The sequence below is a fragment of the Hermetia illucens genome, chromosome 1, assembly GCF_905115235.1.
Source record: "Hermetia illucens chromosome 1, iHerIll2.2.curated.20191125, whole genome shotgun sequence".
Taxonomy (NCBI): domain Eukaryota; kingdom Metazoa; phylum Arthropoda; class Insecta; order Diptera; family Stratiomyidae; genus Hermetia; species Hermetia illucens.
Window position 1 is genome coordinate 180,312,728 of NC_051849.1, and position 27,936 is coordinate 180,340,663.

General features: G+C 38.4%; 2 protein-coding genes across 6 annotated transcripts in view; one reads left to right on the forward strand and one right to left on the reverse strand.

Moving 5' to 3' along the window:
- Window positions 1–27,936, forward strand: part of LOC119646844 (rab3 GTPase-activating protein catalytic subunit) — a 477,376-nt gene that overhangs the window by 18,490 nt on the left and 430,950 nt on the right. The window lies entirely within an intron of this gene.
- The window catches only part of LOC119646843 (vasorin), a 395,527-nt gene continuing 387,688 nt past the window's right edge, over window positions 20,098–27,936 (reverse strand). For 3 of the 5 annotated variants that reach the window (XM_038047463.1, XM_038047460.1, XM_038047461.1), the window contains 2 exons: window positions 21,900–22,181; window positions 20,098–21,387 (listed from right to left, as the gene is read on the reverse strand). In XM_038047463.1, coding sequence (XP_037903391.1) covers window positions 21,258–21,387; window positions 21,900–22,181 — 412 coding nt within the window. In that variant the 3' untranslated portion in view covers window positions 20,098–21,257. The remainder of the gene's footprint in view (window positions 21,388–21,899; window positions 22,182–27,936) is intronic. The other 2 variants (XM_038047465.1, XM_038047464.1) reach the window with 1 other exon arrangement.

Consider the following 27,936-nt stretch of genomic DNA (forward strand, 5'->3'; position numbering starts at 1 on the left):
GTCAGCCCTACCCAATCCCCAACCTGGAGGACCAGTTGGTACAATTTGTCCGGTTTTTAGGCCCGTTATATACCCGGGGGTAATGATTGATGCCAAGTTGAGCTTCAAGGGTCACCTGGACTATCTCGCGAAAAGGTAGCAAAGGCTAGCTCATCTCGAGCAAGGATGATGCCTAATTGGAAGGCCAAAATCTAGCGCTGGCACTATATCGCAGAGGTGGGGAAATCCATCTTGCTATAAGCGGCTCCTACAGGGGCGTGCGCTCTGAATAACACAGTGAACCAGAGAAGGATAAGTTCGGCATACCGGCCAGTGCATATAGGACGGTATTTGGTGAGACGGTGTCTATCATCGCGGGGATGATTCCCTTGGATCTTCTAGTGAATGAGGCACACTGTCTCTATCGGAACTGGAACGGGCCCGGAAAGCGCAACGGACGTGTGACTTAGTTGTGCTGGTATAAACCAGAGCCTTCCTCGCGAAGTAATACTTCACGGTGGTCCCGCGAGGATATGGGCGGAGAGGTGGGAGTGGCTGTAATGGGTGAGAATCGCACACTGCTGCAACCTGGCGCTGCAGCGTCTTTTTAAGATTTCCACTTCCACCCATAAAAAAAGTCCCTATACGAGTTACCGTTCACGTTTCGGTAGGAATAAATTTTCATAATTTACAGATTGCTAGTCCACAAATTTCTATCCCTTTTAATCACATTTTGAAATCCCAACTCAAAGGGAATAAGAAATTTGATTATTATTTTAGTTTAGTTTTTAGTCGGTGATGGCCGAGGTGGATGCACAATCATGTTTTCGATACACGCACTTCGAATTTGAATTTGGTTTTCGGTCACGGATGAATGCGCTTTCTTCTTGCTGGTCCTGTTGTTTTGGGCTTATCACTTGAACAAAATTAAGAGCATTTGTAATGACACTGAAGCTCAGTTTTATTACAAATTATGCTATGGACTAAAGTGCTTTATTCCGGAGTCTATATAAATTTCAAACAAGAGGGGGGTACTTCTCTATCCAGTGAATTCGTGTTTTGTCTGGATACTTTAGCTTGTACTTGCTAGTATCGACCAACTGTCGCTGTATCTGTTCGAAAACTCAAATCAATACAACACACCATTCAAATTTACTTTATTCTTTCCGATCCCAATATTTTTGCACAAAAGTTTGATATCAATACGGTAATAATTATTTCTATAAATTATACATAGGGTCTTAGTAAACATGAAATTAAATCATGAATACTTCTGTTTCTTTCGAATTAATTCCAAAATACTTTGAACAGAACAAGAAACGATTATTCAAGGACTCTATGTCGGTCTTATCCAAGGGTTGTAAACTCGAATAGGCATCTTTGATTATTTGCATTTCTAATATTATTGATAGTGATGACATCTTTTCCATAATGGTGTTTATTATTATTTACATAATCACTCTTCTTACCATCTTTTTGATATCCTTTTAACATTTTAATCATAAAGATATACATTTATATATATTTGTTTGCGCATATTTTAGTGCAAGTGCCGGCTACTTACAAATTGTCTAAATCAGTCTAGTCTATAAAATTTATTCGAGTTATGCGACTACAATTGTATTATTGAATCTTTTCATTTATCCTTACATCCATTATTCAGTGCATTTACTAATGGTTTACTAAGGCAATAGGCATGCTACTGTTATGTTTGTATATGCATACATTTTATTTATATATTGGAATATCCTAACGCATCTACACTTCAGTTAGACTTATCTCAATTCTTCTGAACTATTAAGATATTGATCCCAAAATATGTTTCCTATCTTTTATAATTATTTGTTCTATCTACATACGTTTAGCAACGTCTTCTGTTTCGCTTAATGTCTAGTGTTTCGTTAACTATTAACTGTGTTCTGTTTTTATAAATATAAAGGAATTTAGCAATGAAGAGAATGTTACATAAGTAAATTTTCCGTATATGTGTGTTTACAGTCCGGTAGAATGGGGAGAATATACATGTCGCGATCGATACCCTATGGGTCACTTTCAGGACCTATAGGGTTTGGTGTGCAAGACTTTTTTATTGGACTTGGGCTCTGAAGGTTAAACCGCAGTTGCCTTCTGGTTTCCACGAAAGGATCGGGATAGTGATTTAATTTATTTGAAATTCTCTCGCTCTTGACTACCACGGAGCCGCGTGGTTGTCTAGTGGCACATTTTCTGTGTGGTTGCCCCTCCAACTGCTCTATGGTCTTCACTTTGTTGGGGATTAATCTGTCCTAAAGAAGGGTGATGTCCGGTGTTTTTTTGGGGGGGGGGGGCACACACAATGAGCCAGCTTAACATACTCAACGGAAATGTTCCCAGCTTTGCGACGAATGTTAACCAAAGAAGGTGTCGAATCAGTAGGATCAAGCAGGATCCACACGCTCAAAAGGCAATTAGGCAATGAAAAAGACCCGAAGAAAAAAGAGGAAAAAATGGTATCTACAAGAAGTGCTGTGAAGATTGCTCTTGTACATACGTAGGGCAAACCAAACGGCTAGTCAACACACAGATCAATGAACATTTAAAAGAAGCTGAGCTAATAAAACGGGGCAGAAAAGCACATATCAATTCTACAGTCGCCCGGCATATTGTAGAACATGACCATAGAATGGAAAGGGTAACGGTGCTGAAAGAGGTCAAGCTCAAGAAAGTGGACCCTTACGAGCGTTACTTTATTGGAAAAAAGCCTTAGGAGCACCCGTTGAATACAGATATGGGTAATGCGCACTCATATCTGTATTCACTGATACCACAATGGGGATATGTTATATTTTAATTAAGGTCTAGTAATTAAGATGGTTAGTATATATTTATATTAAGCACATCGTTGGGATTATTCTACTGAAGAAGATAGCAAGTAACTGCCGAAATACAGGAAATAAACTAAAATCGTTGACAAAAAGGAAAGTAAGAAGGAAATGTTTGTTCGGATCCACGAAGTCAGTCTAGTTCTAGAGTTGGAACGAATTGCGTCGGTTATGAATAGGCCTCAAATTGTACCAGTTGAAGGAATTGTTTTATAACTAATTTTTCAGAACGGTTGTATAATTTAGTGTAATGAGCACTTATATTGAAGTTTTAGAACGGGTTTTTTCTAGTGCTACGCAATCCAGCGATACGAGATACGTAAAGCAGTAAGGTAACAATTGAAGACAGCGGTGGGATTGCGGAATGGTTAAATTCAAGGATTTAAGTGGGGGGGGGGGGGCTCTCTACAGCAGTTAGCAAAGAAGAATTGCAGAAGAAGTTTTGGAGTCGCGTGGTGATAACGTTGAGAAACGTGAACTCCAGTATGATCCTGCATTGGCGTTCGACAGTTTCGAGGAAGTGGCTGGAACTTTCGTAATAGATGACAACGATATGGAAGTTTTACAGAGAACGTTATCAATTATGCGGGAACAATTTATGGAAGAGATCAAAAGGCGGGACATGACGAAAGGTTAGCAAAAATTACAGAAGCAGTAATATGTCAGAACGACGGCATGAAGAAAATCGTGGGAGCCCTCCTGACATGTGATGAACAGTGGGAAACGATTTTAAAAGAATTAAAGGAAAAGATAAAGGAATTTACGAGAAAGTCGCAATTTTAGAAGTGAATGTCATGACTGGAGTAGAGGAAGGTACGTAACACGGAATCATATGGAATACGAAATCGGAGAAGGCAACAGTTTTGAGATAATTACTATGAATAAAGCGAAGAGAGGATAGAAGAAGATCGGCAAAATTGAGTGAGTATCGTAAAGCGATCCAGGGGTGTTTAGTGGGTGTTATGGCAGAGAAAGAGCTGACTTTCGAGCAAGTATGGCAAAGCTTTGGAAAAGTGGTAAAAGTAAAGGAAACAAATAGTTTGGAGAAGCAAAGACCAAACAGGGATGAATTAAGGGTAAAAAGTTGCATAGTTAAGATTTACGCGGCTCAAATGTTAATAGTTGTGTTACGAGCAACAACACGGGGCATCATTTTGAAGCATCATCAATTTGTATGTTTAACATAAGGAGTTAGATAACACGAAGCGTAGTCGTTCAAATGTTAAAATAACAGTGTACTCTGTACGGAAAATTCGTAGATATCAAAATGGGTATAAAAGAATCCATACAGCCAAGCGGTGGGTTCTACGATTAAACTTTGGTAATATGGATGTCGAAGATGAGGCGCGCTCAATGCAATCGTCGAAGATGCCGACAAAATTATCGTTGTATCGAACCGTCATTTGAGTCTCGCCATGACTAGCACAGCGGTACTGGTTTATACTGAGTGCAGGCTCAGCATTCATACCAGTGGATACGACACCTACTGGTACTGGTTTATACTGAGTGCAGGCTCAGCATTCATACCAGTGGATACGACACCTATCTAACACCTCTGCCGCAACTAAGGGGTACAACACCAACTTTGGTAATATGGATGTCGAAGATGAGGTGCGCTCAATGCAATCGTCGAAGATGCCGACAAAATTATCGTTGTATCGAACCGTCATTTGAGCCTCGCCATGACTAGCACAGCGGTACTGGTTTATACTGAGTGCAGGCTCAGCATTCATACCAGTGGATACGACACCTATCTAACACCTCTGCCGCAACTAAGGGGTACAACACCCGAGTTGTACAGCGCAACTTCACGCTCCGAGGAGCTCTGCCCGCGATGTAGGCATAACCACAACCACCATGAAACTCCCACTGGGGGGCCAACCGCAAATAACCGGGCCGAGAACACATCCTCCAAGAATTCCAAGCATATGCTCTCAGAGGACCATCCCAGAGGCTTCGTGGCAGAGCCACTTCAGATGAGTCCCTTGCAGACGGGTCTGATCGCCCTCCTCCAGTACGTGGGGATGGCACTCCCCAACGGGTTATTGCCCAGGGGCTGAAGAATAGCCAGAAACTCGTTTGAAACTATCTACGTAAGGCTGGTCTCAAAAAGAAGCTCAATGTATGGCAGCCACATGATTTGATCCAAAATAACGTTTTTAGACTGAATTGATGTCAGCGGTGCCTTGCTAAAACATAACGAAATCGACCCACTTTTAAAGCGGATAGTAACTCTCGGTGAAAAGTGGGTGATATACGAGCCATCGTCAAGCCGGATTAATGGCCTAGAAGAGGTTTATGTGTGTTTGACAGGATTGCAAGGTAATCATCCATTATAAACTGCTTCCATCTGGCCAATCACTCAATTCTGGGCTCTCTTGTGCACAGCTAACCAGGTGGAAATATGCGATCGACCACAAGTAGTCTCATTTGGGGAATAGGAGGGGTGTTGTATTCTATCAAGACAGCGCTAGGGCACGCATGTCTTTAATGACGCGCTGCATGGGAGGTCCTTCCGTATCCGCCATATAGTCCAGACCTACGACCAAGCGGTTATCCTTCCACGCATTTGCAAAATCGTATTGATGATACAAAATTGGACTTAAAAGGGGTTTGTCAAAATTATCCGATTAACCTTTTTATTAATAATTATTTTCTTCAGTTGTGAAATTGTCGTCAAAATAAACAAAGGTTATTAAGCAAACCGGGATGTACTTGACTTAAATCGGACTGAAGAGTGTGAAAAATGAAAAGAATTAGGGGAATTGAAATTTACATCTCATCACGCTAGAATAATCAAGACAAGTAATACAATATTTTCATGAACAATTAAATTAAACGAAAGGATGGTCATTGAGATATCAATCTAGGAAGAGGACCTCAACGGCGGTGCTGTGATTTATATTGAATTAAAAAGGAAATATGAAGGGGAAAATGCATTTCATTCATGCACTCATCGTCAATTTTCAAATAAAATCAGTTACCATATTGGGCAGGTGTCGCGCTTTGTGAGCCCTGTCTTACAGTAGTCTTACAGTAGCCGATTGGCTGCAATTGGTTAGTCTAAGATTCCAGTTTATTTAAATTCCTCAAATCGAAATCAATCAAATTTTAAATCGACGGAATTCATTTGGTACACCTAAAGAGAAGAAAATGTTTGCTTTTTACTGGTTCGTCTTCTTGTCTCAGAAACAAAGTTCATCAATGGTCGAAAGCCTTGCGGTAATCATGAATTTTCAATAAAGGGTTCTGGTCGGTTTTTATCATTTTTTGAGCAAGAAGTTAAGAAGATTTTTCACTCGGATTTTGGTTGAGTAAAATTTTTCCCGACTTCGTCAACTAAAGACCTTTTGTTTTTTGGTGCCGAGACTTCTTTTTAAGGTTTTGTGTAAACACAAAACCTTATTAAAATTGGCTTACTGTCTGTCTGTTCGCCACACGCATTTTTCTCGGGAACTGTTGTAGCGATTGACGCCAAATTTGGTAGAAAGGTGGGAACTGTGAACGCTCACGCATACAGAGAGTTATATCCTTTTACGTCGAATTTAAGGGGGGCCTCCATACATGCAAAAGGGGGGTGTACATTTTTTTTTCATCAAATATAGTCATGTGGGGTATCAAATTAAAGGTCTCGGTTAGTACTTTTCGAAGCTGGTCTTAGTTTTGACGTTTGCTGGAAAGGTGGGGAGAGGGGGGGTTGAAGGTGATCATTTTTTTTTAACGAACCCATTCTTAGAAACTACGCAACTGAAAAATCTGAAAAAAACAGGAGGCTTGCACTATATAGTGTCTAGGCTCCGAAATCCCTTTCATACCGACACCTGTTCAAATAAAGTTAATAATAGTACATTACTATAATTTTTAGTAATTGACATTGAATTGCTGGTCTTTTTGAAGGTTATTGATGACTATGATAGAATCGTATCGGATTTGGATTGCTTATGGACTTATTAAAAAAAATTGGTCGTCAAAAAGGTCTGTGTCCGCTGGGAACAGTTTTTTGGTTCTCAGACTTACATGAAATGAGATGGGGATTCATTCTCATCGCGTTGGAATAAGAAAATTCCGAGTAAATACTCTGAAAGACGAATTCTGCCCTGTGAGGGAGGAACCCAATATAAAGCCAGACATTCGATTGGTAATGTCAAGGAAGTGCTTGTTGAAGTAGAGCTTGTCACCGAAAATTACACCGCAGTCTTGGATGGATCTGGCTATGGGAAAGAGAGTAGGAAAATAGAATGGGAGAGGATTTACACACAAACGCACACAGCTTATTAGGGATGATTCAGGGAAAAGGTATTAACAGCAACTTTCGTCGGGATGCTAGGTGGAGAGTGAAATGTTGGTGCTCCGTTAGACTTCGTTCAGTGAGGCAACTGACAAAATTTTTACTGTGAAGGAGACTCAATTGCTTCAGAATGAAAGAGGCCATATCGGTTGTATCCCCGCTTATATCACAGTGTTTCGATGCAGCAGCGGTATTACACCACAGAGTGAAGTTCAGGAGTAAGTGACTTCCAAAAACAAATATAAAAGATAGTGCCATCAGAAATGTCGTTCTGATCAATGACAATGTCGGGCTTCATTTAGCAGTTTCGAATAAGGATAAACTGGAGGAAATGCATTGGAAAAGTCTTAGCATTCTCCACTCAGTTTGTGGTTGCTGTGTTTTGGCTTTGTTTGTACCCTGGAAGGGAACCTATTTGCGAAAAGTGAAGAAATCGCATTTACGATTCGCTGATGTTCGAATTTCGAAGTTGCTTTAAAGAAGGTCCATAGGATCTTTAAGTTTCTGAAACGTTGAAAAACAAAAGGTTGCAGAAAGAAGCTTAGAATATGTTGAAAAAAAATTAAGAACTTTCATTTTATTATGATTAAGAAACACATATAAAAGGGTCCGGCTTATATCTGACTAACTCTCGTAGTTCATAGAGGCAATCTGGGACTTCGCTGTGCCATTTTCTAGAGAGAGGCGTTAAATTTAATTCATTGGAAACCGATCTACTCTTTAAATTCTGGCAGCTATACTTTAGGTTCAGAAATCGGCATCTGTACAAATTGGTTCTCTTGATTGGAAATATCTTGACTTCCTTAAAGGTTTTCTCAATTTTAGTTTACATTTTTCAGTTTTAATTTACACTTTTGATTTTTTTAAGTGCTTTGGTGCCGTAAGGATGAATGGAGTAGAAAGTCAAAGAAGCTATTAAAGCAGGGACACACACAGAGCACGGTCAGAGTTTTAGAGTTTTCCGTTCTTAATAATATGGACTTTTTTATGTAGCAATACACACGGTCGGCGGTTAGACCGCGGCCGAAGTCCATATTAAAAATGGCGCAGAACTCGCAACGTCTGTCCGTTGTGTGCGTGCCGGCTCTTATAAAGTTCCCTCTACTCCTTCCTTCTATGGTGCTACAGTCTGATACCTTCTAGGTCTTCTGAAGTTTTTGTCTCCGCTTTTCTCGGTCGAGCGACCGTGGCTTCCGATTTCGTTCGTTCGGAAAAGTTGGCCAAATGGCCGTAGATATCTAATAGAAGGTGTCAGAGTCGGACTGAATATAAATACAAGTAAAACCTCAACTCATGATGAACAATGCCCTTTAAATCGTAAAACCAAATCAGCATTGTTTTCACTTTTGACTTCTTAAAAAGAGATTTTTTAGTTAGTGGCTCGTTTTGTGGCCTTCATTCAGGACTTTGACGCTTTGTTTCCGGATCGTATTGGAAACACCAGCTTTCGTCATCAGCAACAATGTTGTGAAGGAAGTTTTTGTCCTTTTTCGACTCTTTAATGATATCCTTACAATGTTGGATTCTGAGCAATTTTTGGTCGTCAGTGAGTTTATGCGGCACAAAGTGAGAACAAACCTTCCGATAGCCCAGTTTTCCGGTCGCAATGGGAAGAATCGAATCTTCGGAGATTTCCGATTCCATTTCTATAAAACGTAATGACGATTTAGGGTGAATTTTGAGAAAATCACGTACTTTTCGATGCTTTCTGGCGTGATTACGAATTTCGCCTGGCGAACATGAGCATCGCCATTGATGTCTCCACGATCGTTTTTAAAACGCGTATACCACTCATGAACTCTTCTACGAGATAAACTATAAACTTGTTGCATCAATTGAAACGTTTTACTGAGTTTAAAACAAAACCTAATATTGATTCTTTGCTCAATGCTCATCGTTGTACCGACAATGCAAACATTGTGCAGTGCATTTTTCTCCGCATAAATCGATATTTCGGGAACCAAAGGTTTTTTTTTTCCTTCAGGGCATTTACAATCATACATTTGCATCAAATTTTTTGGAATGCATTGAAAAAGAAGGAACTTCTGGTTCATGAAATACGTAGACTAAATTTTTAAATGCACTAAAGAAAGAGTACCTCGCTCCCGATTTACCATTAACTGCGGAGAATAGGTACATAGTGTAGTGTTTTCCCCTTCATTTGAATTAGTATTTTTCTTGCAAAGGCTTCATTTTCTTGTCTCAAAAAATTTCAACCAAATCTCCAGGAACGAGTTCTGAGATCCAATATTATGACCATTTATTTTTGGCTATCCTCTAAAGTTATTATTTCGATATTCACTGAATGATAGACTTGGTTAGTTGAACTTTAGCCTCTGAACAACCTGCCCCGGATTTGAATCCCGAATGCGTCATTGATATTTGTGTTCACCTTTGTGCTTGTCTCGTTGCTATAGACTTGTCCTTTCTTCTTCTTCTTTAGCCTTTGTTCCGTTCAGTAGTTTACTTAGCCGTTAATGAAACTTATACACAGTCTCATTAAATGATATAAGAAAAATAGCAATAAAAATAAACTGTGCTCTATGGAGGTGTGAATACTTACATACATGATATATTTAAAAATAAAAATAGGTATTCGGTATGTCGCGTTAATCTGTTATCCCTTCATTTGCTGTGCTACCCTTTGAAAATCAAGGATTCAAAATTATGAACCATAAGCTGTTACCATCCCCTTCCAATTATTGTTGCCTATCGATAGTTAACACCATTTTATTTATTACAAACGTGAAAAATTTACCCATATAACATTCTCCCCTCCTTTATATTTTACAATAAGAAAGTTTATCCTTTTTGTATTTATAGCTACCATGAAAAATCCTTTCATATTACCATATATTTTCCTAATAAAAACAAATAGTTATTCCTATTTCCGCTCTTAATTATAACTCTCTAAGGTGTAATATTTATGGGGAGGTGCGTATAAACCACTGTCACATACATGCTCACAGTGGGTGCACTATAACTCCTACTAACAAATTTTCACTAGAAAAATATTTATGTTTCAATCTTGCAATTACTAACTCTACTACGCCATGTGACTAAAAAACGAGCACAACAATAACAATTTGTTTAACTTTGCTACTTACTCTTTACTTTATACAACAACATATGGCGGTTTGCTATGGGGAAGTTTTTTAAGCAATTGGTGAAAGGGATGAGGCGAAAGTGGACAAAAAATGGAGCCTAAGTGAAAATAATGATTGTGTGTACGTGAGGGAGGAAAGGATAAGGAAGTGAAAGTAGCTTTTGCAATCCCTTGTGGGATATTGTGGTGTGGAAAATGGTGCCACTTAGCTTCGTGACCATTAGGACTGTAATGTGATGAGTATTGTGCCTTGACCACCATAGCCCCGAGTTGTTCAGAAATGCATTTGTGTTTATTTCTATTAAAATAATTCTGCTCTGCTAAAATAAAACATTTTTTATAGTAACAAAAGGAGTTCCATGTTTCTCAATGAGCGACAGAGCAAGAAATGGCTCCATTACTGCATCCTAAAGCCTATTACAGTCTTAGAATTGAACTTATTCTGGCTAGGACAAAGTAGGTTTTATTGATGTTTATCCTTTTTCTTTGTTTGACTTTGGGATGTTACGTCGGTATTTCGATGGTAGCTTCGACTAGTTCTGTCTATAATAGTTTATGTTTGTACTTAGTCTCCTTCGCGGTACAAGAATATACTACTGTTTAGTGGTAGGTTTGGAAGCTTTCAAAAAGGAAACTTTCTGACCATCTGGGTCTACGGAGTAGCATTAGATGGCTCTTACTAAAGACGTGAATAAAGAAAAATGTATATTATGTATGTGTGGTTTCTGGTTTGACTGGGTTATGTTGAAATGGATTACTAGAATTTGAATTTTAATGATTATCTAAAGGCAATGTCTTTCCTTCTCTGCGTGTGAATTAAAACTTTTATCTGAGGGGCGACATTTGTATTTTGTTCCCGTTTTCAAATAAAAACAAGTTCGAAACCGGAAGCTCGGCGCTTCAGGTATAAAAGGTTTTGTTGATTTTTGTATGTAAGAATATATAATTGGTAGTGTTAAATATACCTGATATTGAATTCGACGTGATACTGACATTTTATTTCTTAGGCAGTAGTTGTTTGACGTGAAGGAGACAACTTCGACCCATTATAACTTTGTTAATAATGGTGCGATTTCCACTACCTTTCCAGTATGATGCTTCCTGGCAATAATTATCTTATTGGAAAATTTTACTGTTCTAGCATGAAATTAAGGGGGGTTTGCAGTGAATTTTCAAAATATAAAAATATATTATATTAACTTTATTTGAGTCGATATCGTAACGCACGGAACATTCTAATTTTTCCAGAATTTTCGGTTAGTTTCTGGGAATGGGTCCTTGAAGTAATTGTCCTTTTCAGAATTTCGCACTCCTCCCCTCTGCAACTAATGTCAAAACTAATATCTGCCTCGAAAACTAATGATCGAGGTCTTTCATTTGTGCGGTTTACAGTTCCTACCTTCCTACCAAATTCCGTGCCAAGAGGTGTAACCATTTCTGAGAAAAGTGCGTGTAACAGACAGACAGACAGTGAACCGATTTCTTCTCGATAAATCCTTAAAAACGGTGGTTACGAAGATATGCTTTCATGAATGAAACCCTCATTTAACGCACTGAGTTAATGTTACAACTTCTTATTATGGCTTAAGTTTTGTAGAAATTTTACCTACAATCAATTACACAAAAATAAACATTAACAGACATATCAGATGATGAGCAGGAATCACAACTTTAAGCATAATGGCAGACATCAGACTAAGTTTTAAGCACCATCTGCAGCAGAGCACTAGGCATCATCAATTCGTTCCCTAAAAGAGTGGATAAGGGAAAAATATGAAAACATCTTTTTTTTTATTTTTTAATGCTGGAGCATCAATTGTTTCCTTCTTTAGTGCTAAGTCTGGGATTGAGAGGATCTCAAACCGAAGAAAGGAGCAGCTGGTTCTTGAAATGTCTTGTCTTAAATATGAAATCAGGCGTTTCAGACAGGTTTCCATTCGTTTATGCGAAAATAATGAAATCTTTTCGGCACAGTGTTACAAGCAAAATAAATAGAAATAAAATAGAGGCGCGTCAGGTGCAACACAGGCAGTGGACTGTGGATTCCGTGGGAACTTTACGCTCCACACAGCTGACTGTGTGTGCCTGAAACACTAAGTAAATTCGATAAACAAATAACCAATCAACATATCGCCTAAGGTGTGAATGTTGATGTCGACAAAAATTATGTGTTTAAACGGCGCATGGAATTGTTTGAGGAAACTCCTTCGTTGGTATTTGCTCTGAGTAAGTACTGAAATCCGAAATAGTCGGTTGATCTGGCGTCTTCTCGGCTTCTAACTATTTTATTCATTCAGCAAGCTGTAGACGTACTTTGCTTGCTCCTTGCAGGGAAGTACCTCCATCTACACATTGGGTAATGGTCTCCAATGTAAAAGGTTATTGATTGTAATTACTCGGTAATTACACTTTTGTCTTTTAGGAAATAAAGCGATGCTATATTGAAAGACGGCATTATAACACACAAAGGTAATCATTTACCTTAAATAGGGATTGGAGTGGATGGGGTCACTCCCGGGCTATAGGAGCCATAGTCCCTTTTCTTCGTTTTCTCTCTCTCAGGGAGTCCTAAAAGCCTTTGAGGCATTCGGGCGCAGTTGCCATGAGATGAGACGAAGGGAATCCCCGGGAGCGGTAGATCAGCCCCGGCAGACACCAGACGGAGGTCCGCCTTCAAGTACGACTCCCAATAACGGAGGTATGTACAACGGTCTTGAGACGGCCAAGAGGAGAATGCAAGTTTATGAGGCGGCCGGAATGGCAGGCACTCTTCCTGGTTTAGGGGTATAACTTAAGAAATCATCTCAAAGTGGATTGAGAAATATTGCAAATCCCCTATAGGCAAGATTTTCGCTATCTGATTTTCACTTATTTTGTTTTTTAAACGAAATATTACGTGAAAAGATGAAACTGAAATTCAGTTATGAATAAAATAACAGGCAATAGGCTAACAATACAAAGCTTCGAACAATTCAGATCGTTCGAAAACGTACGATGCTCAGGAAAGTGTGGATTCATAAAGTGGAAACTCAATTTGGCCTATTATTCAAGCCATCTTTACCGTCGGAAATTTTTCGAACATTATTGGGATAGAAAGTTGATGTAATAATTTAGTTATATTTGACTTCATTTCAGTTACATTTTACTCTATTGTTCATAGGGTTTTTCTCAATTATGCATAGAACCAATAAGGCTTGAAAATAAAATGTGCTTCTCAGGAATTATAAGATTCTGGGTAATACGGCGTCGAGAGTGGGAGACATTGTCGTAAGTTTATCCCGATATTTTGGGAACCTTGCGGGCAACGCCTCGGTCGAAAGATGTCGCTACTGAGATCCATGAAATGCCTGAAATTTGACGATACTTGGTTGGAGATGTGAGATATCATAGAGAAGTAAGCCACCTTAAGGTTTTGGAGAGACCAGAAAATGCAGATACCCCTCACTCAGCGGTTACAAAAATGACTAAACAATTAAAATCGTCAGGTTCTTGCTTGTGATGCACCGACCGAAGACAGGTGGATTAAATGAAAAAAAATACTACATCGGCTTGAACGACAGAGACACGACTAGTTTCCCCTCTGGGCCCTGCTGTATCAACCGCATTAACACCCTCCGGATCATTGTGTTTATTGATTTCCATAAAGCTTCCCATACCGCGAACAGTAAATATATCTTAAATACTCTACGCAAGTGGGCCATTTCGGAGAAACTAATAGCGACATATGGCGAAACAAAATTTCGCGTGTAGCATCGAGGTAAAATCTCTGAGGAGTTTAACGTCCAAAGCGGAGTCCGGAAGGGATGCATCTCATCTTCCACACTTTTTTCTCGTTATTGGTGACGTTCTTCATGCTCTTTTGGCTGGAGAACATGGACGGATTTAATGAACCATGATACCTTTTCTCAAACACTTCACAACGCTGATGATATCTGTTTGCTTTTTCACCGAGTCATGGATCTTGACCATATGGCACCGACTGAAGATTGATCCCAACAAAATTAAGGTTTTTAATTTGGCTGGCCATCGCACTGTTCCTATTTGTTTAAATAGGTAGAACATCGAGGGCATTGAATAGGTCACACATTAAGGAAGGAAGATGACTCTATTGAATTCTAATATGCACATCGGCTGTAAGATCTTTTCATCGACTTTAAGGCCGCCTGTGATAGCATAGCCAAGGTAAAACTGTACACGGCCATGAGAGAATTCGGTATCCCAGCGAAATTGATAAGACTAACTAGGTTGATCCTGACCAATGTGCGAGGCCAGATAAATGTAGCAGGATCACTCTCGAGACCATTCGCCATCAACAACGGTCTAAGATAAGGGGATGCTCTATCATGCATCCTTTTTAACCTGGTCCTGGAAAAACTAATCTGTGATGCTGAGGTAAATGCGAGGGATGCGATCCTCTTTAAGTGCACCCAACTACTGGCCTATGCTGATGATATCGACACTATGGGAAGAACGACCCGAGACGTACAAACTGAGCAGGCATTAATTGGGGCGAGATCTTGAGCCGCACATCAATGAAGACAAGACAAAATATATGGTGGCAACGTCAGCACCAAAAACCAACCAACCAACAACATCAAACCGCACTGGTCAAACGGGAAAAATAGAGATAGGAGACTACAACTTTGAGACTGTTGATGATTTCTCCTATCTAGGGTCGAAATCAGAACCGATAACAGTTACGACGATGAAATCCCCGCACGGTTGTTGACTGCCAACAGAGCCTATTTCAGCGTACAAAATCTTTTCCGCTCGAAATGTCTCATCATAGGTCAAAGCTCTTAGTATACAAGACAGTGACCTTGTCAGTCCTCATGCATTCCTCGTAGACTTGGGTTCTTAGCAAGTAAAATTGCGGATTCCCTAGCCTTCATAACGACGAAACCTATGAGCGATACCATGATCGTCAGGTTGTGGATAAAATCCGGCTCAATAGGTTACGGTGGGAGGGTCACTTAATCCGTATGAATCCAACCCGAAAAGTATATAATATATATGGTAGAAATAGACCCTGTCTGAGATGGAACAGTGGGGCAGGCCAGGACTCCAGACAGCTTTTAGGGATATCGAATTGGTGGACCCCGGCGCAAAACCATGATGTCTATAGTTCCTTATTAAGACAGGCCTAGACCGGATACCGCTAATTGCGTCGTTGATGATGATGATCATGACTCTATTGCGGATTATGAGATGGAATGGAACTCACTACACCAGGATGGCCGACGAGTGGTTCGCCCTAAAACTAAGTGACGTAAAACACTGGAGGAGGAGTGCAACATTCTCGGTAAATTGTGGAGGAGATAGCCGTGGCACGTAGATGTGGTTGATGTTATGTTCCGGGAAAATCACGGAAACGAAAAAAAAGTTGGTGGAAGTACGTCAGCAACGTCTTGTGTCATGAAAAAACTAATGTTCGAAGGCGCCCTGGAAAACTAAAAAGCGGCAGATTTTCCTGATCCCGTGATCAGAAAAAGGACGAAAAATTCTAAATCTTCTGCACGAAATGTAGATCAAAAAAGAAAACCGTCTATATTCGGGAAATGTAAAATATAGCGGAAGAATGGAAGTTCCTCGGAACCAGTAAAATATAAATAATCCTAGATAGTGAATATTATCGAAAACAAGGGAGTGATCTAAATTCTAAAAATGCAAAATCCGGTGACTCTTAGTCTGGAATGTGAGGTATGAAACCCTGCGATCATAAAAAAAACTAGAAATTCAAAATCATCCATTCGTAAAAATTGAAAATATTCGGATTTTGCCGGTCTGTTTAAATTACGCACTGAAAGCTTCTTGGCTGCCAGTTAGGATGCGGAGTTCCTTCTTGATTCATGCCAAGTTGCTACGTTACAGCATGCTTTCCAGAATATGTTCTCTTCAGGTGGATAATCTCGTCTTATTGGAGTTCCTGAACTTTTCAGAATTTTTATCATCAATGTGGAAACAGGCTATAAAGTTTGCATATATTCACATTGGCTTTATGGCTGTTTTGTATATTGACACTTCGAACTCTAATTACAGATTGGAAAATCTGTTGAGGAAGCAGGGCAGTGTTTTTGAACCGTGAATCTTTTCTTCTAAATCAGCCTTTTTCTTAGTGTATTCTAAAGTATTTTTTCCATTACATGGTTCGTTTTTCAATTTGAAAGTTACATGACCACATTTTGATTCGTTGATTTTAAATCTCCAGTAGTCAAGCCATTATGGGTAAGTCTGCAGTATATATCGAACTAGAGTGGAGGGCTGGAGTCAAGATTCTCATGTTTGATTCTCATAAGGTTTTCTTGGTCTAATAAAAAAATCTTCCGCTGATGAGACAGGATTAGTAGATTTTAGATTTTTGTAATTGAAGTAATCATGCTAGATTTGTCAAATGCCTGTGCAACAAACAAAGAATGCGGTCAAGTAACCTTTACGCTCTTTCAAAGAACAACTTATCTCGGGTGCTAATCGATGGATTTGTTCCACTGTTCCATATTTGTTTGAATCCAAACTGGTGAGGAAAAATAATTTTCTTGTTGGCTAAGTGTTGTAGATTGGATAGTAGCGGCTCATCGCATAGCTTTAAAAACGAGGCGTGGAGGTTTATGGCTTTATAGGATATGCCAGTTGTTAGATCCTTACCTTCCTTCGGGATAGTCTTTAGTCTCAGCTTTTAGCAAAGTGGCCAAATGTAGGGTTTGACGATCTGACGGTTGATTTGGCTTTGGCTCTCCGGGCTTCGATTCCTGTTCCTTATGGATGTTCGTATGCTCTTTTGTAATTGTCTCGCTACTGTACACCTATCTTTTGCATATCATTGAGTGTGATGATAAGGGCTAAAGGGCAGTCTAATTTGAAATAAAATAGGGAGGCAGTAAGTGGAAGGAGACTGTGTGGTTGCTCTATACTCCAGCAAGGAATGAAGAAGATGTACATATATTGAATAGGCGTGCCAGATGGATAATCGTAGATTTGCATAGTTTTTTTTTGGTAATTTATCCCTATTTAAGTCGACAACAGAAGCCCCGAGGAGGGTGGGGTCGTCGATAAAATGTCAGTACCAAGTTGAATTGAATATCAGGTATTTTCAACATATATTCACTATGAACTATTCTATATATAAGTGTAACCAAATATTCTTACATAAAAAAACAGGAAAACTTTTCATACCTGAAGCGCCTAGCTTTCGGTTCCGGACTTGTTTTATGCTTTTGTAGCTCTTTTCTTATTGCCAATTGATTTTGTCCTCCAATTCGGTTATCTAAACTGTTGCTATTCACGCCTCAGTTCTTATCTCGTCGATTCTGTTTGAACACTTTGGGGGATCTAAAATTTTGCACTTTACAGCTTCATTTTGAGTACACATTTGCTTATGAATGTGAAGAGATATACTTTCAATGCTTAAGTCAACTTGGTATTCCTGGTGGGCATTGGTTTGAAATTTGAGAATATTACAAAAAGCGGCAGACAGATCTTTGTTTTGTTGGTATCTAGCGGAAGACTTCATATTTATGTATTTGTTCACCGGTTGAACATCATTCCTTGCAATACTTAGTGTCTGGCTAGTGTATTTATGACCGTGCCAGGATGAACTATACATGACTGAAACTTGGCTCTTGGAATACTCTTAGATCACGTGCACTCGGCCAAGAACAATATTCGGTGCTCACACTCGTAAGAGTTGGGTTGGTGTTTAACTTGGAAGAGGCTGTTGGAAATGGAACTCAAACACTTGTTGCGTCCAGTTATGAACTGAGGAACTTCCATATTCCACAAAGGAAGATCGGACGATTGTTAACATCATAAATTGAGCTACTCAGTTTTGCAAATTGTAATCAACTTAGTAAGAGACTTCCGGTATCACAAAATTCAACATTTGATAGGATAGTAGTTAGGTAGGTAATTGAGTAGAAATTTTCTCGAAGTATCTATAGCGAAGCAGCAGCAGTAGTCGAAACTAACTAACTATAGCTAAAAACGGTAGTAAATGAAATCATTGAGATAGATTTATTGAAACGCTACTGATTTCTGGAAACACTTCATAGTTGTTCTACTTTCCTTACATTTGAAACTTTCTATATGGTTTGCATGAGCATTTTTGGCTAACTGCTTTCCGGGGGGGGGGGCATAGCGCGTCCACCACATCTATATGTCATCACTGCGGATTCGCTAAGATGTGCTTCAGCTCTCTCTGAGTCTACTCGAGAAGCTTTTACACCGGTTTAACTAGTCTGTGCCCAGAATACTTCTTTAAGGGCTCTTTACCAGAGTCTATTTTACACTTTAATTCCGGCAAAGAAATTGTTTGTTGATTTCTTTTGCTTCTTCGTGAAGGCCAGTTGTATCACATGGAAACGTCCAGATCCATCTGCTCAAATTAGGGAATGGAAAACTTCTAATCATCCGAGAAGAGTTCCAAAAGTTGCCAAACCACAAAATAATGGTATTATTCCGTGGAAAAATCAAGTCTTGCGGCTGAAACTGTGAATACCTTCACTGTAACCGCCAGTTACGTATGATTTTCGTTTGGTAGATTCCGTTCCGGTAATTTTTCATTTCCAAATGTTGGAAATTAACTGTTATAGTATCCCTCAAAAGCTGAAAATTGATGGTAAAATAATTGCTAATCATTCCCAAAGGCTGTCACAAAGAAGCTCGATGTTTGCGTGTAGTATGAGTTCTTTCGGAAAATTCTTATGGATTTCCATCTGTGAATCCTTGGACAACGGAAGCGGATGTTGACTGGTGATGAGAAGTCAGGTGAGGATATGAAGCGTAAGCCATCAATGCCGAAGTCTTGCGAATGGTCCCAAACGGTCGTCAAATGGCCAAAATGGTTTCACAGAGAAGCTCGATGTTTGCGTGCAGTATGAGTTGTCCCAGAAAAAACTTTATAGACCTTGTTTCTATCTGTGAATCTTTGATTAAAAGGAATGAAATCGAACCATTTTTGGAGTAGATGGTGAGGAGAGACGGGTAATAGATGGGGATGTAATCGAAGGCTGGCGAAGCATCCTAAATAGTTACCAACTGGCCAGGAAGGTTTCGCGGTATTTGGTAGGAACGTAGGTAGGTTATCTAGTATAAGCTGCTGATTGATGGCTAAATGCTCAATTCGGACATCTACTGCCAATAATTGAATCGATTGAAGGCAGCAATCGACCCACAAGTATCAATAGAAATGGCCAATAGAAAACGCATTATATTCAAACAAGTCTCACATGTCCATGAAGAACCGCCAGAAGCTGCTGGTTGCGTGGTTCTTATGGAGCCAGCTTATGGACAAGTCCTGACGCTGCGTGGTTACCATCTTTTCTTGTCCATATCAAACGATCTTCGTCGTGTGAAGTTGACTATAAATGAAGGTTGGGAAAACTGACTTTCTCTGTTTTTTTTGCGAGCGATTTTGAAAATGAGATATAATGAAGTTGTTCTCTAAATTGCAAAGAATTACTGAAAATAACGGGGCATTTTTAAGTCAAATTAAATGATTGTAACCTTTTTAAATAAAGCCACGAAATAAACACATAAATTGCTTGTGTCAAAATAAAGGCTGGTGCAGCAAATCCTTCAGTTTTCTTTATGGTTTTCGAACAAATTAGTTGAAACGACAATGTTGGTGTCTATTGAATGGTGGTGACAGTTCTGTACAGTTCAGTGGGGGGGTTTTCCGTATCTGTTGTGTTATGGCGTTCGTGGCTATGTGTATACTGGATTCATGCATTTTAATTTTTGCATAATTCTTACATAACACAAATAAATTTATTGCAGTTTTGGTGGTAGTGGCCTCCTTGATAAGCAAAGATCAAAAACATAAAAATAAAACCAAAAATGAATCATTCCAAAATAATAAGCATTCTACGTATTATGAAATCTTTTTTTTACATATATTTTCTTGTATTATAATAATTTTGTATTGCATTCTTATAAATATATTTCTAAAAAAAATGTTAACTTCTCTATTTATTTAAATACCCAATAGATTTTACCAATGAATTTTGTTAACTTGACTAATCACCGCTCTCAACGAGATTGCCCTAATTATTTCATTGATGGTGTAATTTTATGAAAGGATATTGATCCTTTCATGAAAAAACACAAAAAAAATATTTCCTTCTTTTAAAAAAAGTCATAAAATCTTGTTTTCATGCTCATATCTAAAAAATCTTTGGGCTACCTTAAGTTTTAATTTTTATTAGTCACATTGACTCTAATAATGACTGTTTCATTCTGTTATGTCTGTAATTTTCTTTTAAGAGTCTGCTTCTATGGAATGTATTATATGTATGTTTATTTAGCTAATAGACACCGAACTACTGGTTTTAGATAATTTTAGCTGTTTTGTTTATGTGCTCTATGTTTTATCTAGATGATAGAAAATGATGATATGTTTTATAAAATTAGTCATCTTCCCATCATAATTTTAAAGTTCTATATTTTTTTACGTAAGGATAAATTGAAAATTTCATTAATCCTTTGGTCCTTTTTATAAATTTTACTATCTTTCTTAGTGCTTATGATAGGAAGATGAATTTTTAAAATTATGAGTATATTCTTTTGTTTTTCTTTTTTTTTTGTAATTTTTCTTTAATTGTGTATAAATTATGCACCAATTCGAGAGGTTTTACATGAAACTATCATTGATATTATCATTGCTAATTGCACCAATACTAGTACTATTATTAATTTCGCTATTATTCAATAGTTGTCGCATCCTTAGGCTATCATAAGTTGGATAATAGCAATAATACATATTATAATAATATTGATCATTATTAAAATCATTCAATGTATGAATATTACCACTATTCTGACTACAACTAAACATTGTATTATTAAAAATATTACGGCTACTTATCAATTCCATTTCATATAATTGACGACGATATATAAGTGAAAACATACGTTGGTCATAGTCATTCTCTACGAAATGGTCCATGACCGAACGTATGCTCCATCGTTGTCAGAAAACCTCATCTAGATTAAGTATAACATCAAAATATCAAGAAATGATAAGTTGCCCTCATAATGGCACCAATCCATTGCGTGTTGTAGCATTTCTCGCCATGTAAATATCCATATCATGATCGGTCCAATTATCAGATGTGTCACAATAATTGTTTAGAGTGTGTGTTGAACCGGCCGTTGAATATCTGAATTGAAGAGAGGAAAGTCGAAAGATAATTAAAAATTTATTGCCATAGGAATAGTACTCTATAATCAGGGCAAATTTGGTTGAACGACTTTCTATGATTTGGTTCAAAATATTTCAGTCATTTGTCAGCCTTGAGTTCTATCCTTATTAGTTCTACTTCGCACCATTTGCTTAATAGTATCCGATCCTCATTAGCTGAAAAGCTAGGTTAATGAAAGAATGATCTCGAAATGAAAAGTGTTAATATTTCTAGAACTAAGTCACGATGTTAGTTAATCAGAAATGTAAGACGAATTCATGAGAACGGTCTGGTGATCACCATGGTTTCCCCGCGATTATAATCACGCTTACACCTTCACTCATGATTATGCTTATGATCATCTCGATAATTGCATGTTTGTTAGTCTGGTCCTCTTACCGTGCATTCTAGCTTCTCCTAGTATCCTATAACTAGCTACACTCTTTGTGCAATTCCAATTACTACGTTCTTGTTGGTGTTGATCTACTTACCGACTTCCTGGTCTATGATTATGAAGATGTGCACTATTTAGATGATCGCGGGACCGTGATCGTGGCCGAGATCTTCGCGAGCTTGATGCTATACTTTGTGGACCATGAACAGAACCAGCATATGATGCTCGCGACATGCGTTCTGATGCAGCGGCCAATGATTGTCGCGACTGTCTTAATTCAGGACGGGAATTTACGAGATTTGTTGGAAAGGCTGATCCCAAATAGCCTCGATGTGAATTATTTGAGAAGCTATGCTGTGATTGACCGTCGGCTATTGATCTGTAAAATGGTAAAGTTAGTAAAGGTGGTTAGAGGGTTAGATACTTTAAGGGAAGCAGGTGCAATTATGATGATGAAGGTACAAATTGCAATGTAAATTACGAGTGGTAGTGCATTGTGAGACTTGTCGAACAAGCTTCGTTACTGCTTTGGGCTCTTAGTATAAATTTAACTGATATCTTTTGTACCTTAATTTGATTTGCTTAAACATATTTTAACCAATATTTTCTGTGGTGTACGTGATAGTTTTAATTAATCACGTTGAAAAACGAAGAATGATCACTGCTGAATAGTTTGAATACGTTTCGTTTCCGAATATACATATTTCGGGAACCAGTTGTTCCCTTCTGAAGCAGATGTTGCATTGAAAAAGGAAATAATTGGTTCTCGAAAGACTGGATGTGAGGAAATGAAATAAAACTTTTTGTGAAAAAGAAAGAAATATCTTATTTGATCGCTATTCGAATTTAGACAATTTTTTACTTTCGTGCTGGAGAAAAATGACAACAGCAAGCTAGATTTTCTTTTAGTGGGAGATTCAACCTAGAATCTGATGCGTGTTTCGAAAGAATCCTGCGAAATCATGATTTGAATATTTAAAAATATTAGAATGGACGCAATGAGTGTATCGCGTTGAAATTATGTAGTCGATTTAAGACAAAAGTAGCTTCACCAATGATTATTCTTAATGCGCTTTATATTGGACATCCATACCGCCGATATCCGGCCATAGTAGAACCGCCCAAATCCTCCCGGGCAGAATCACTCATACTTCTTCTCTAAGGCTAACACTTCGACAAAAGGTCATCTTTTATGCAAAAAAATTGCAATTATTTGGTATAATTTAAACAAGAGTAAGAAAACAGTGGGTTACCCAAGAGTGTGAGTAATGTGGGAAGGCTTTATTCAAAATTTCACAATGTTGAAAAATATCCACTTTCGCAATGGAGTGAAATTAATAGAAATCGTTCTAACTGCGTTTGTTTCTGAGATACTTCAAAGTTGGCAATATTCTTAGAAAAACTGATTGAGCCAGGAAATTCTTCAAACTTGAAACTATTTGCCTTCCAATTGAAAACTAAACACGATCTTTCTGCCACTTTGACTTAATCTGCAAAAAGAAAGATCACCGCTGATCTGCTCCTGAAATTGGTAGAAATCACCTCTGATCCAAAGTTTTACTACGATTTAACATTATATTATATATATATATTATATTTTGTTATCCTTTTTCAGCCGTTGTCTCGTTCTGTCAAAGGCCTGATCTGGATGCAGTCGCGAAGCTTTCAAATCACCATCCAACATATCAAACCACCGTTGTTTTTGCGGACCAATCTTGCAAGTGTGTGCGAATTACGTGATCATACCATCGACGACGCAATTTTTGTACGATCGGTGAAACCCCATATCCATTGCAGATACCCTTACTTCGGAGGTGGTAATAGCGTGTTACGCCACTAGTCCAACGTAACATTTTGGCCTTAATTATCGCGAGACGTCTTTCATTATCTTTTATAGTTATCCAAATTGCGCTAATGCGCGAAGCCATTTCATAAAGCAGTTCACTATTATATACAGACAAAAATCAGAGTGAAATTATGCGGTGTTTCCAACGATTAATTAATTGAAATAATAAAACTTGTTGTTTCTTTTTCGTTGGTGTGGGTATTTATTCTTGCAAATACCGATATTTCGGGAACCACTTGTTCCCTTCATCAGTGCAAACAAGTTTCCCTTGTTTGCACTGATGAAGGGAACAAGTGGTTCCCGAAATATCGGTATTTGTAAGAATAAATACCCACACCAACGAAAAAGAAACAACAAGTTTTATTATTTCAACAGACAAAAAGTTATGTCCGTGGACATCTATTTTATTGTCAAGTTTGTCTGGCTGTAAAATAATTAGCCACGTTATCTGTTGTATCTGTTGTAGAAAATTTCTCCATAATTCCAGAAGTTTTGCTTTTTTTATCATTTTTATCATCCTGGCCAAATACTCGACGCCGTTGATATCTAATTGTCCAATGGAACTATCTATAGCTACTCTCATTTTTTAAGTGCTCTAAATTGGACAGGTTTTATTGAGCCACGAATTATTGACCTTTCGCTATTAAAAATTCGGGATATTGATATACCCGTGTTTTGGTAGGCTTCGGGCAAGAAAAATTGTACTGCTGATCCGTCGTGAAGTGGTCCTGAGAGATAGAATTGCAGAAATCCAGGTTGTACAATTTAAAAAATTTATTTCTGAGACAAAATTTAGCCGTCAATGTTTTCCTTGCTTCGTCAAATAGAAATAAAGGGAGTTACTTCTCTAACTTGTCTAAGGATAGTCTAAGAAACTTCGCCCTTCGGTATCTCTGTTATTTGGACGAAATTCGGTAGAGTAATATGAAACACCGCAAAATCGACTGGTACGGAAAATTGCATCAATATCCAAAAAATTACACTGTGTTCGCCACAAAACTATCGAAATATTGATGTTTCTCATATTTTTATAAATTTGGATAAAAGGAGCTTGCGCTATAACCGCTTGTAAAGTGGTCCTGATAAGGAAGAGCTCAAAAACTCGCCCAACTTGGGACCTGTGCGTAAATAAATCTATGGAAGATAGGCTTTTCCGGCTGCCAACTTTGTTTTGGTACGTCCGATAAAGAAATAGTACTTTATTAACTTTATTCCCGGCTGAGCTCTATGCACACTTGATTCTATTGCTTTATATGTGGGTTAAACATTTTTTTTCTGAAGCAAATATTCTTAATCCTTATTTTTTTCCATTTTCACTTTGCGTGTGTTTTCTACTAGGTGTGCGCGTTATTCCTCATTTGTATTTCAGATTTGGGTGTGGTTCCACGCATAGTTAAATGGCACGTGAAGTTTTGTAAAATGACACAGGACTGTTTAATGTGCCCTCAAGGACCGCCTGTGTTCCCGAACCTGGCTAGCGCAGAGACGCGCAGGCGCGTGACGGGGAGTGGAGTTTCGGTATTTGCGGATGGACTTTCACGGTCGCCAATGTTTTAGGTTTTGTAATAGCTTTGTCCCCTTGGTCGCCTTCGGGCAACTGGGATGGTTTTTTGACTGCTGCTCAAATCATTATAAGGTAATCGGCAGCTCACCTCAATAACTGCCGTGCCTATTGTCGATAAATACGAACTGTGAGGAAAAATCAGGGCCAAAACGATCCAGTTTGAATAGCATTCCATCCTTTGATGAGATCAAACTGGCAGTGAAGGCTAGGTCCGAGCCAGATGCTGCTTTGTTTAAGGATAGAGGGGTCCTGAAACCACATCCAATTGATGTTGAGCCATTTGGTTAGCAACCCAGTCCACTTTTTGATACACGGACATCGCTTTTAGGCTAAGTTCTTCCTTTCTTTTCTTTTTCTTTAATTTTCAAATATTTCATGTCTACTGACACAGGAGGACCGGGTTTTTATAATAATGTCGCCTACATAATTTTTTAGCATTGGGTGTCGTTTCTTCTCTTTGATGGATACAATGGAGAATATGTTTGAGCGGGATTGGGTGGGGGGGGGGGGGTGCTTACTATTATAGAGGCCTGTTGGAGTCGAACTATCAATTCCGGTGAGCTCAACACTCTGTAAATACGTTGTGGACAACTTTGGAAATAGATGCAGCAAATTCTGACAAGTGTTGCACCGTGTTAGCCTTTGATTTTAAAAGTGCATTCTACTCTTTCGGTCGGCAGGGTTAAAGTTATTGTGACTTAAATACGTAGAGGCTAATCGAGAACTATCCTTCTGTGAGACCATTGCGAATAGAATGACCTATAGGGTTGACACGAATTTATTTCTTTTTAAGGAACTAATCATCAAAGCCATATGCGAGCGACCATTGTAATGATGAAAGATGACTACCTTCCTTCGAGTAAATACAGAAAAGCTGATCCTATTTTCTTCATACAGGTCATGAAGCTACTGGTAGCACTTCATAAAAAGAATTGTTTGATTGTACAAGAAAAGTTTCTAGAGCATCGATTTACAAATATTCCCATCATATGCATAATATTATCTACTTTTACATGGAATTGTCATGGCAGTGGGACATCCAGTTTGACATTGAGTAGTTGCTGTCACCTTTTCTTCCTTTCTTCCTACATATTGAAGGGACTCTGTATTTGCTACTGGAATTCGTACAATAGATACTGTTTTTTTTAGCTTTTGGAATTAACATTTTTGCACTCGGTTGAATTTTAGGACATCTTCCGGATTTTTTTATACGTTATTTATAGCTGAGACTACTATCTAGCGTTGTATCATCTTGTACATAATGTTCAATATTTAAATTTTGAAATATTTTGGAAAAAACTGTCGTTTCAACGCAATAAATACTCTTTCATTTTGTGCTTCCCGTCGTAGAAGGGACCAAGATTGTGGAAGGTATCTTAGGCAGATAAACACTGTCAACGTGGAACCCGATCCTTGGAGGGTGTTTACTAAAAGTAGTCGTTGCTACAGTAACTCTTCTAAGGATGGTGTTGAATATTGGTGTATCGAAATAAAGTTGAAGATTGCGTATATTGGAGTAGTGGTACTTGTACTACTGAATGTGTCGCTCATATTTGGAGGTAGTGGCTAGAGTAAAAATGGGTGGTGGTGTATGTAATATCTCAAAAGCGATATTAATTGAAATAGTATTATCACATTGCCATCACCAAGCGTGATCCAGACATTACCAAACATTACAACATCACTTAACCGCATTGCTACCCAGTATAGAGACATTACAAGATATCACTAAACATCACCGAGTAAAGCTTAAATTTATCGTGCAATATATCCCATCGTTATTCCTAGTGCAAGTGGCGGGGGTGGATGTCGAGTGCCTTTGCCAACTATTGATTGCGAATCTGCTAGTGTTGTGATTCTTTGATATTTTGGCTAACTTTGACCTGGAAAAATGATTTCAGGTTTGTGTGTCTTAATAATAGAAAATCCATATACTTTCTAAGCGATAGGTGATTCCCGTTCGTAGGAATCGCGGTGCTCTGTTTTTTTGAATGTGGGATGTAGTATGTGGGAATCTTTTTCTTTTTTCTTCTCTTGAAAATTTTTTATATTCTTCATTCATGCCTACTTGGTACTGCCGTACATTTAACGCCACATTCGTTGCGCAGGGCAAACATTATTCTGTTGATAAAGAATATGCTGAGTGCAGTATTCGTTGTTGGTCCGATATAACATAAATGTTGATGTTTGTAATATTACTTTGTACTTTGGCATATCACTCTTCTTAGAAAGTGATGTGATGTCACACCATCTACTAAAGTAATGCTCCATGCATCTCATAACATTATCGGATAAGTCGTTGCTCCTTATTGCAGAAATGGTCCCAAACGATCTACCTGTTTTGGAAATGGGGACTACATACAATCAATAGGAATTACTTTGAACAGGAAAATTTCGTTTTTAATGAATATCTTGTATTTTCTGGAAGAATTCCGGAACTTTTTCTGTCAGTATTGTTCAGAAAATCAGACTACACCCTATGCGCGTCTTATAGCATAGACGGTTGCTATACGTTACAATTGCCTCGTTGTTCTATTCGCCAAAACTATCTTAGATGCGAAAGTATAGCAAACATTTAATGAAAAGAGGACGCAGTTGTACAAAGCTCCGACAACTAGGAAAAAGTCAAGTTAGAGGAAGACTAGCTTCGCTATTGTGACTCAGCAAACGCTCCTCCCTCCTATGTACATGGAGATAAGACAGAGGCAGGAATGTAGAGATTAC